Raw genomic sequence first — 11620 nt, 5'->3', positions numbered from 1 at the left:
AATACAATAAAATGCAATACATAACCGACATTAAGAAAGACGTGGATTAATACTCAAAAGGTGACTTGTAAGGAGCTGCATGATAATCAGGCTTGATTTTCATTTCATTTCACTTTATTGCTTAATCGCAAGACATTACAATCGCATCTCTGAAGAAGATCCTGACAGGCAGAAGTCTGTCTGAAGCGCGACATTGAACGCAGCATCTGTCCCGGATGTGACGTTGACGTTTCTTTCACGTCTCCGCCAATGTTTTTAAAAAAGCGGCGGTTGGTCCCGGTTCCTCCTCGAGTACCGTTTGTTGATTAAACAGCATTCAATTCTTTATCGCAGTCATTCAGCACTGAAACAAACGTAAGTAGGTTACACTTTTTGCACCGACGAAGCGTAAATATGTTTATCAGACTAATAAAACTTAATTAAAACTAGCTCAGCGTGTATTTGTGGCCCCGGTGCAGAGGAAAGCTAGCTAAGGCTAACGTACAACCTAGCGTGCTAACTAGCTAGGGAGGTGGCTAACAGCTTGTGCTACAATGTTGTGGTTTAGTAGAAAACTAATGCTACGTGCTTTTCCTGTAAAACTTCACAAACTTGTAACATTGTTTGGAGCGAAGATACCACGTGTTATTTAACAACATGATTATGAACAGATATACTATTGTTGAACCTCTGAGACTTTGTGTTTACCCTTTGAAACCCGAGCAAATTGTTTGACTTCTCTCACACATGGGGAGAAGGCAATGAGCAACTTTACAAGACATGGCCCCAAAATTATATATGTGTGTATTTAATATTTGTATTATATTTAAAATATCCCAAATATAAAATAATTATAAGTATAATTTTCTGGACATTTTTTCCTTTTAATAAATGTAATTTTTTTTGTTTTTTCCTTTTTTATTTGCTAATAATCCGTATTTGCAAAGTTGGTCATTACATTTTTCCCCATGTTTTTGAAAGAAAGCTGCTGTGGTTTCAAAGAGTTAAATTCCCTCAAATTTTGGACACAACATTATCAAAATGAAGATATTTGATGTAATTTGTATTATAGCTGTTTATATTATGGGTCAACCAATGTTGTTTTTTCTGGACCAATATGATACTGATTATTAGTAATTAATGAAACTGATAACCAATTTTTGTAACCAATATGCATTTACAATAAAAATGAAAATCTTTCTGTCAATATTTATAATTTGGAATATAACAAACTTTAACACACAACTTTGTTTAAATCCCTTTAGTAAATGTTTCATCAAAACTGAAATGGTAAACATCATATACAGCAACTTTTTTGATAAAGTCAAGTGAAAACTTAAACAAAAATGAATAAATAAAAATAGCTCTCTTGAGGTTTTACAAAATAAACGTTCCTCCCATGCTCACACTCTCTTTACACTTTTTAGGTTTACAGGTAATTGGCAAAATGCCAAATATCCTGGCAGGATTTTGGGGCCGATAATCTGTCAACTCCTAGTTTATATGTGAAATATCTGGCTCCTGATAGTAGAGCTTGTTTTTATTAGCTCTTTGTCAATGTGTATGTGGACTTCTTTAATTAACACTTGTGCGTTGTTCCCTCTTTTTAGTAGGATCCTGGTGTATTTCTGTAAAGTTGTTAGCTCCTTTACGGCACCAGGATCATGAAGCGCCAACAGTATGCAGAGGAACAAGGTCTTCTGGGCTCACTGTGTCCTGGACAGAAGAAACTGGAGGGGAAGATCTTTTACCTGGACAGTGTGAAGAAACGCTCGACAGCCCTGCTCTTGGAGGCTGTAGCTCTTCTAGGAGGGGTAAGCAAGTGTGATGTATGTCTCTGGAATTGCAATCAGGGTATGACCTAGGAATTGACGTTTTAGATACAAAGTAAACTTTTGCAAGAATTTGGCCACACATCAATTTGTATCAATATGTCTGTCTTTGAAGACAGAGGAATATCAGTTTTGCCGGATCAGTGTGGCGTTAAAACAGTTTGGTTTTGCTTTAGTCTGGCTCAGTTTTGAAGTTGCAATAGCCAAAAACACCACTAGAGGTACACCACATTCTTACAAAAACAAAATGGAATAATATTATATGGAACAATGGACAGCAGTATGTTGTTGATGTTGTTGTTTCCTTAAGTTATCAAAAGATCAAGGCAGATGTCTCTCAGCAAAAACTGATGTTGTTTTCTTATCATTGTTTTGAAGAGGGTTGAGAGTTTCCTGCACAAGGATGTGAGCTTTGTCGTGACTGGATGCCAAGAGGGCCTGAAGGAGCAGAAGTGTACAGATACCAAAGCAGGTGCAAAGGGGACAAGTGAAGAAGCCCAGCATCCTATAATGCAGAGAGGGAGCGCCCTCAGCAGTGACAAACGGCGACCTGGAACTCCTAGACCAACGGTACTGAGCATCACTTATGCATGTTTTAAAACTTTTACAGTTTGTAAGGGTGTTGGTACTTAAAGTTATAACTTAGTGATTACCATTTAGCTGAATGAGGTAACACAAGGGTCACTGAGCCCATGGCCCACTGAAGGAAATGCTTGCCTGTTCAGTTTTATGAAGTGGGTGTCTATGGAGACATTCCTGGACAAAAATCAAAAGCAGTGCACTGTCATTAATAATTCACTCTCAAACACGTAAAAAAATATTTACTAAGTATGTACACACACACACACACACACACACATACACACACACACACCATCTATGCTGTGGTAAACCTTTTATCTCACCACCTGCATGTCTCATAAAAAAATTGATATAAATGAGAGTTAAACCACAGCCTACAAAAATACCAACCAACAAAACGGAAACATTTTTCAGGATTAAGACGAGGACAGAGGAAAGCCTGTGTGTGTGTGTGTGTGTGTGTGTGTGTGTGTGTGTGTTTGAGAGAGAGAGAGAGAGAGAGAGTGTCATCGAGATAGGGAAAGAAATGATGGAAGGTAGATTATTGCACACAATATTTCTGTAAGTCAGTATTAACATAATCAGAAAATTGCTGTGTCACTTTTTGACCCATTTCCCCAAATCTGTGATATTTTCAAGTAATCTTAACCAAACCCGCCTGACCTATGGGTTGTGGGTCAACACGTTCATCACTGTTAGCCTGGTTTCAAGATTTAATCTGCAAACAAAAACACTGCAATCACAATTTATCGCCATAAGTGCCACAAAAGAGAACAAAATAGAGATCTTTGATTTTAACTTGACTTAACTTCTAACTAATATCTTTAAATATAATTAACCTGATAACTGTCAAGAAAAAAAGGGTGAGAGGTAAATATTACTGATGCCAAGTCAGTTTCAACAAACAGCAGATTCTTTTGGAATAACTTATGTGGTCTGTTGTACTGTTGTACTTTGAATGTAGTGCATCAAAATAGAGGTTATTCATTTAATAAAAAGAAAAGGAAAGGAGGATTTCCCTGCACTGGGGGTCTGGGCTTAGCCCTGAATGTCCCCAAATCCTGGAAACACACCACCATACACCTGTCTTGTGCTTTTTGTTTATTATCTGGCCGCTGGTCTCCTGTCATTTTGTAAAATTGGCCCCCAGGCAATGTAAGTTAAGTAGACATGTTCCAGTAGATGCCACAATAAAGTATAAACTAGAATGAAATGTATATTTGTACTGTATTTTTCTCTCCAGGCCTGTGGCAGCCGTGGGAAGGCCCTGCTTGAAAAAGCCATTCGCAACAACGTAAGTGTCAGTGTAGCCAAAATATGGCTCGTCCTGCAGATCTGTGGGCTATATATATTTTTGATGGATATTGGTTATATACTGAAGGCTGACATGTTTTTCATCTTGACTTGATTCTGATGGATCTGTCTTGTAGGAACGACTGCAGGGGAGCAGTGTTTTGGCCAATGCTCGATCATGGGGAGTGAAGATTTTGTATGTGGATGGTATCCTTTGAGTAACACGTACATGTCTGTAATGCAGTGAACCTCTGCTCACAGCAGATGGCACCATGTGAGTGCTTATGGTTTGTTCTGCACTGGTACTGATACTGACCGAACATGTTTGCTGTCCAACATCTCAAAAATGTCCCATTCTTAATCACAGAACAGTGTGTGAGAGTCTCGTATTATTCCTTAATGTTTTATCAGATGTCCTTTTATATTTGAAACAGCTGACTCGAGAGAGCCTCAGTGTGACACAAAAGAGGCCAGAGGTAACAAGTCCACCACATATCCAAATGTAGTAGTTTGACATACAGAAAAATAAGTAAACAAATTTATATTAAAACAAAGTTTTAAAAAGACAAAATCAATTAAATAAGCTCCCATTAAAATATAATCAACTTTATCAGGGTTATAAAGAAAAAAATATAAGAACTATTCAAATTGCTTTAATATAATGTACGTTTGTCTTTACTCTTTAATATCAATGAGTCTTATTTTAAGCTTCTTTTTTGATTGCAGAGGACTTACACCAAACAAGGTTCTTATGTTATCAAAGGTGAGTTGATATACACGTAAGCATTTTCCAGCAATCCTGTATTTCCCTGTGTAAAAGCTTATTTGATTGTTTACCTGTTCTTCTTCAAACAGCTGTACCTTTGAGGTCACCCTTTCTAAAAATTGAAGACTTGAGCAGGTGAGTTGTTCTGCTTATTCAGTTTGTTTTTTTCTTTAGCAGAGGAGGGGGATTTGAGTCCAAGCATAACACGTTGGAAAGAGCAATCATCTGTCCTACTACCTCAGAAATCTCCTTAACTCCAGAGGGAAATATCTTCATCTTTAGCTGCTAAATGCACCAATGTGTTCACCAGCTAGTTGTTAATTGTGTCTGTCTGCTGTTTGGTGCTGAACCGGAAGTGTACAGTGGGTTTGTAGTAAGGTTTTAGTCTTTATCTCAAGTCTTGATCTCAAGACAGGACCCCTTTTTGAAGGTCTTGGTCTCGTCTCCACTGCATTTTCAATCTGTTTTCTCTTGGTCTTGTACAACATGAAAGTGGGATTTTATTTCAAGACCAGTCAAGACCACAAATGCAAGGATATCAGCCCATGGACAAAAAAGGAGGGTTGAATATACGTGTATGGTTGAGATTTCAGCTGTTCGTATTTGTTTGCTCACAGGAAACAAAGTTTAAAAAAAAAAACACATGGAAAATTCACCTCTGCAGTGTTTTATTATTAATTTATCAAGACATTATTCATGGTACACTTATGCATACACAAATGTACTGCATGGCAATAAAAGAGATGACTGAAGAGGAATTTTCATTTGTCGATTCCTGTTTACTTTGGGATTCTGAATCTGTCAGATTAATGTGAGGAATGTCTATATGTTCCATATTTTATTATAAGTGTGTGACTTGCATTTGTCTTGGTCTCAACCCCTCAAAGTCTTGGTCTTGTCTCAGTACACTGGACTTGGTCATGATTTGGTCTCGGTTTACATGTTCTTGACTGAAATCTTGTATTGAGCTTCTTTTTTTCTTGTTGAAAGCAGTGACCTTGTGCACCTAAACAATGCTGTGAGAGATAAACAAAGACCTGAGAGGTGCTTTAAACCTGAGGGGGGCTACAGATTGAGGAAATAATGCTTCATAGGTTCATCAGGACTAGCAATCCTGATCACATTGTCATTTGATATATTGTTAGTATAAAATATTGGCTATCACTGCTTTAATACTGTTTTTGATTCCAGTTAATGAGGAAAGACGAGCTAGAATACAATAGGGGAAAGAGGAAAATATGCTTTTTGGCCTGCCCAGGTTCATGTAGTGGTTGATTAGTATCCGATTAGATCCTTTTTTGCTTGCCAAGTATAATGACAGTGAAACAACAATGAGTGGCAGTGACCTGTCCCCGTGTTTCTGCCCTTCCTACCCCACTGTGCGCTGGTTGTGGAGGTTTGCATTTCAGCCCAGATGATTTTCTTAATTGAACCCGTTGAGGAGTCCCATCGTGTAATGTGACAAGGCCCCCCCCAGTGATGCCGCTCCCCAGGAGCCCAGAGCTCAAGCGGATACGATTTCTTTTCGATGAGGCTTTGCAAGCTCTGCTGCCTGTTGCTGCAGGGGATCTCTACGTGCTAACAGGTCTTTTCATTTGTCCTCTCATTTCAGTTAATTGAAGTGCTCTGGCTAATGCATGTAGGCCATTGTTGAGAGAAACTGAACCCATGACATCTGAAACATTTCGGTTTTAGCTTATCTAGGGTCGATCTCAGATGGGTAATCTCACATTCGGCTTTGCTAGGCGAATTGAAACATTTTGAATTTGAAAATATTTTGATAATAGTCAAAATTGTCCTTATAAAGGTAGACTGCTGTTGATTTGATTCTAATTCAGAGGGCTACAGTGTGATTATGAAAGAATTATGAATTCATCGTCATGCATAACATTTTTTTATTTTTTAAATGCTTTATTTCTCTTACGGTTTCACTATTTGTCACTCTTAAAGCAGCATTTTTGTGCCATCCATGATAAAATTTTCCTTCCATCATCTTTTAGTTTTAATTAGAGCCCAGTGTATTGGCCAATCACAGATATATTAGTAATGGTGGATACATCTTTTTATGTATTTTACTTGTTTTATTTATTTTATTTCCCTTTTGTGTGTTTTTATTCCTTTTGTTGTTTTTGGTCTTTTATTTGAATTATCTTATCCACACTCAGATATCCATTGTAAAGGACAATTTAATGTATAACTTTGTTAGTGCTAAAGCATTTTCACTTGATTTATATTTTGTGTATTACATTCTCTTATTTTGTTTTCTTACCAGGAAATACAGGCCCTTGCATATGCAATCTATGACCTTCCCCACTATGTCGTACCTGGGCCGATTTAGCCCCTTTGAAACTCCTCCTCCTCGGTTTGAAAAGCAGGCCGAGCAAGGAGAAAATAAAACAAGGTTTGTCCAACTGCCATTATTTGAAGGGTACAAAGACTTTGTGTTTAAAAGTCTGTTATAAAGGATTTGACATAATTGTGGTTCATTCTTTGAAAATTAGGGAGAAGAAAAAAGCTGAAAGCAGCATTCAGGACAAATCTCAAACCCCACTCAGCTGTAACCCTTCACCTTGGCGGCCACGCAAAAAGGACCTGTCTTACTGCGAATGTTGTCATCAGCCCTTCACTAATCTGGAGGAGGTGAAATAGCTTTTGTTTTTACATTACTGATTTTTTACTTTTATTGTTTATCTTATATTTACATCTGTGTCTTGTGGCCTTTATTGGCCCTCGCAGCACTTGCAGTCTGATCAGCATCGTTCGTTTGTGCTGGATCCCTCAAACTACGGTGTGGTGGACCAACTCGTGACTGAAATGTTTCCTGGATTCAACCTTAATCAAGCTGAACAATCAGAAGAAACACTGAACCGGTGAGTTTTTATTGGTCTTTTACAGGTATTTATAACAGGTAAAAGAGGACTGGGTGCGCTGCAGTCTGTCAAATATATTCACTATGAATTAAATCAAGTCATTTTTAGGCAGAAACAACATTTCAGTAACAAGATAGCAGCTGCAATCACTTTTTGGCAAGTTGAAAATTGCATTTTATTTGTTGTATTGGTCTTTGTAACGTATTTACACAGGTAAAAAGGGACTGGGTAAGATATAATCTCAAATATAATCTCTATGAATGAAATCAAGTCATTTTGAGGCAAAAACAGCCTTTCAATGGCAAGATAGGAGCTGCAGTCGCTTTTTGGCAGGTTTCTATGTGTTGTATTGGCTCTTCAAAAGGTATTTCAACAAGTAAAAGAAGGTAAAAAGGACTGGAGTGGTTATAATCTTGGGCACAGAGCAGGTAATATAATGCATATAACCCATCCGTAAAATGTGACAGACTACTTTCCAAATGTAAACAAGATTTTAGACATATTAAACACATACAAACAACGGGAACAACAATATTGTCTATAATCGCATAAATGTCATGCCTGATCAAACTATAAATCGCAAACACATGAACTTTGGGTTTCAAGAAACATTGAAGTTTCACAAAGACATACCTATACTCTTACCAACGACATAATGTTATGTGTATTTACATGCTACGACTGTTTGATCCATTTAAAAGCAGCTGAAGACGTGAATACTGGGCGATACAGCTTTAACAGGCTGCACATGCTCCCGTGGACAGCAATCAGTTTCTGGCAGACGATCATTTTTTGCCACAATGCCAGTGATGATGACAGTGAGGCTGCAGTGAGAGGAGCACAAAGTATGGCATGAAACACAGCAATGTGATGTGTCAACAGTTGAGGCTATTTGTCAGAGAATAAATGCGACAACTCCTCATGACCCGAGATGCGTTCCCATGTCTAGCTCGCCAGCTGCTGATGTAAGTGACAGAAGTTAGCCCGAAGTTAGCAAGCTAAGTTAGTTTCCCACTGGAAACTGATCAGACTCCCTTAAGGTGGACTGTTAAGGTGGACCCACTTTTCTCATTAAAGTGACAGTCCCATATGCTTCTAAACAGATAATGGAAAAATGTCTGTCTGTCTCTGCTGAATGTCTCGTGAGTTAGTGAAATAATCATTGATTCTTACTCAAAATGTATTTTGCTGTTATTGATACAGCAACTGTTATGTATTGTTACATTATATTTGTTGGGTTAGGTTTTATTATTATGTGAATGTGAACAAACTACGGTAATGTGCAAGATGTGTTACCCAGCTGTGGCTGCACCACAAAGCTTTCATTGTTTTTTAGTTCACTTGTATTTTAAGTTAAAGGACATCCAGTGTAAAAAATAAACACCACCGTTAATGTTCAATAACTGCATGATGTTGTAAAGGCAAAGTGAGTAATCATATTATAAATAATATGATATCAATATCATTCAAAATAATCAGGATTATTATTCTTGCCATAATTGAGCAGTCCTACCCATAAGTACACTGCACAGAAAACAACGACTGCGCAACTCGAAGTAATCTCAGTCAACTGAGGTTCTCTGACTGATGATCGAGCCTCTGACTGCAGGGCAGCCCTGGTCTAAAGCTCCTCGCGTGTCAGCAAGCTCACTTAATATCTTCCAGCTTTGCAAAATAAAAGTCATGCACTTCAGCACCGCTGCTGGAAAAGATTAGAGGGGAAACATTGCCTGGTGTTGTGAAATTCCTGTGATTTTCTTTCTAGTTCTACCACACTGAATTTCTGTGTTTCAATGATTTTCTGTATTTTCAATGCCCTCCTTCCAGGCCACCAACTCCTTTGCCCATTTGTGAACTCGAGCCTCTCACTGATGCCGAGACGGAGCATGCAGTTCAGGCCCTGCAGAGACAAAGTTCCTCATTCAGTATTCACATCTCCAGTCCTACCAGGGGTCCTCTTTCCTCTGTCCCAGCCAGCCCGTCACCAGAAGTTCAATTTCCAATCCCAAAACCACCAGCTGCTCCACCTGTTGACATCCAGCATTTCACTGTTAACACAGACTGCCAACTCTCTGACAACAATACTTATGCTCTTAGTCCAGTCATGCCTGTTTTGGATGTTGAACCACAAGCAAGTGACTCAGCCAACCAGCACCCTGACGCTCAATGTCTGTCCCCTCGCCCTGACACACCACCTTTTGATCCTTACCCCCTGCCTCCGGCCCTTAGCCCACAAGCCCTTTATCCCTCCTACAATATGGACCCGCACTCCGACCCTCCTGTCCTCAGTCCTCAATGGTACCCTGCAGAGAAGGCTGTGGAGGGACATACTTGTGAAATGGACATTGAAAGGAGTGTGTCTCCGTCTGTCCCAGATCCTGTCTCCTCCCCACATTTTCCCTCTGTGGCTTTGACAAATGCAGAAGAATCAAAAGTATCAAGCCAAGAAAATTTTTCAGGATTTAGTGAGATCATATGTTCCACCAGTGGTTTGGAATATGTTGCTCAATTTTCACGTAGATCTCGTTCTCTCCCTCGACACTCAACGACTGCGCTAAACCCCAAAAAGCGCTGTAGATCAGCCAGCCCTGAACACAGCCGGAGCAAAAAGAGGAGGATTACAGCAGAATTTGGCTATAGCAGTTGCTGCACTGAACAAGAGGATACATCTGCCAAACTAAAAAATGACATTATGAAATCTGCGGGTTCTTTACTATTTGATAAGGTTTCTTGTCAGGTAATACAGTCCTGTCTGATTTCAGAGGTCTCATCAATGTGCACTGTGGACACGCTTGGTTCAAAACAGACTTTTACCACGCTCTCTGTGCCTACTGTACGGAATCTTAGTCAGGCATCAAATCAAATGAACATTTCGGATCCTGGGGGTACTTTTATTGCTGAACAACTATCGTGGCCACTCTCTTCAAAAGCAAAGATTTGTGTTTCTCCACTCCACTTTCCCAAGGACAAATCTCAAAGTGTGTTTTCCAGTCAAGACTCTCAACGCTCACTATCCCACTGCACCTCAGTGTGCATCGAGTCAGCCCTCATCCCAGACTTAGCCGCGCTCTCTTCATCATCATCAGACTCTGACTGGGACTGCGGCCTGCTGTCGCGGCTCGGACGGACTCCTGCAGCCTCTCTGTCACCTCCTGAGCCGAGCTGTGAGCTCGACCAGGAGCTCCTTCACACGCCGTGCACCTGGATGCACGACACTAGCTACGAGTCACGTCTACACACTGTTCTTCAGCCGACAACGTCGGCAGCCTCGCTGTGTGGGGAAGAGATGGACTCTTCATCGTTTTCAAGGACTGTGGTACAGATAGTTGAGGTTCAGCACTGATTGTTTCTTGGCCATTTTTAAAGAACTGGAAGAACCACGGCCTGGAAGTCGCAGAAGGCAGTCTTTAGCCCTTTTTTACACAGAGATCCAACAAGAAGGTTTCAGTTTTCAGACCTTTCTTTACACCGCCTTTGCTTTTCTTACAGATCCAAACAATGGCTGCACAACGCCACACTAATGTGTGGTTTAAACCAGCATGCTGGTGTTCAGCTTTGGCCTCTAGTGTGACATATAACAAGCGTGTTGGACAGTGCTTTCTAAACAATAACAATGACATAACATGGCAATAACAATGATTTACCGTCCCTATTATATGGCGGTTGATTTTGTCCTCTGCTCTGAGGTTAAGGTGCTCCCAAATCACAATCCTCCTCAGTTTGTTGACATTGTGGTTGCTGTTCTTTTTTTCAAAGTTAGCTAGTGGGTTGCAGACATGACACGTTAAAGTGCCACATGGCTGTCCCTCTTACACAAAAGTCAACAGAGTGCAGGAATGGTGTTTTCTTGTAGGTAAACCCGGAAGGTAATGTCGCCCTGGTTCCCTCATCAAAAAGCCTATGGGATTTTTCTGTTGCATTTTGGATCATTTCAGAAAATAAGCTCTGTGGTAAACAAATGTTTATGATACTTACACATTTTGCTCTGCAAGGTAATCATCTTTACAACACCACTTTCAGGATTTTTGAAGCCTAAATGTAATCGGCATAAGTAAAAAGCCATTCTTAGGCTATACTACGGTGGCATCGCCACCGCTACGAGATTGTAAAGCTGTGTTCGGCGCAGCTCGTTATTATGATGTTCAGTAGTTTAATTTAACCACTTGTTTGAAACTGCTTTTTTTATGTCACATTCAGGCTTAAAAGTTCAGAGTGGGGTATTAACTGACGTATTTTGATGTTGTAGAACAAAATGTAAAAGTCTTTTCGGCTTGTGTTAACCACAGAGCTTATTTCAG

At 39.7% G+C, this 11620-nt stretch overlaps 1 protein-coding gene across 2 annotated transcripts; it reads left to right on the top strand.

Annotated features, from left to right (window-relative positions):
- The first annotated feature begins 275 nt into the window (after nt 1-275).
- On the top strand, nt 276-11363 carry dbf4b (DBF4 zinc finger B). Of its 2 annotated transcripts, none has more exons than XM_042507937.1 (12): nt 276-354; nt 1590-1793; nt 2190-2381; nt 3637-3687; nt 3824-3893; nt 4098-4162; nt 4413-4449; nt 4542-4587; nt 6725-6853; nt 6954-7092; nt 7189-7322; nt 9150-11363. In XM_042507937.1, exons 2-12 carry the CDS (start codon nt 1644-1646, stop codon nt 10663-10665), a joined length of 2529 nt encoding a protein of 842 aa, XP_042363871.1. In that variant the 5' UTR covers nt 276-354; nt 1590-1643; the 3' UTR covers nt 10666-11363. The 2 variants fall into 2 exon arrangements, with proteins under 2 accessions (XP_042363871.1, XP_042363870.1); XM_042507936.1 differs by having other exon boundaries at nt 289-354; nt 1593-1793.
- The last annotated feature ends 257 nt before the right edge of the window (nt 11364-11620 follow it).

The sequence above is a fragment of the Plectropomus leopardus genome, chromosome 19, assembly GCF_008729295.1.
Source record: "Plectropomus leopardus isolate mb chromosome 19, YSFRI_Pleo_2.0, whole genome shotgun sequence".
Lineage (NCBI taxonomy): Eukaryota > Metazoa > Chordata > Actinopteri > Perciformes > Serranidae > Plectropomus > Plectropomus leopardus.
The sequence above is the reverse complement of the archived record's forward strand: the minus strand, read 5'-3'. Positions and strand labels throughout refer to the sequence as shown.

Coding starts and splice junctions, on each gene's coding strand:
- dbf4b (XM_042507937.1), top strand. CDS start 1,644: ATGAAGCGCCAACAGTATGCAGAGGAACAAGGTCTTCTGGGCTCACTG. Junction 3,894..4,097: donor GAAGATTTTGTATGTGGATG/GTATCCTTTGAG, acceptor ATGTTTTATCAG/ATGTCCTTTTATATTTGAAA. Junction 4,450..4,541: donor AGGTTCTTATGTTATCAAAG/GTGAGTTGATAT, acceptor TTCTTCAAACAG/CTGTACCTTTGAGGTCACCC.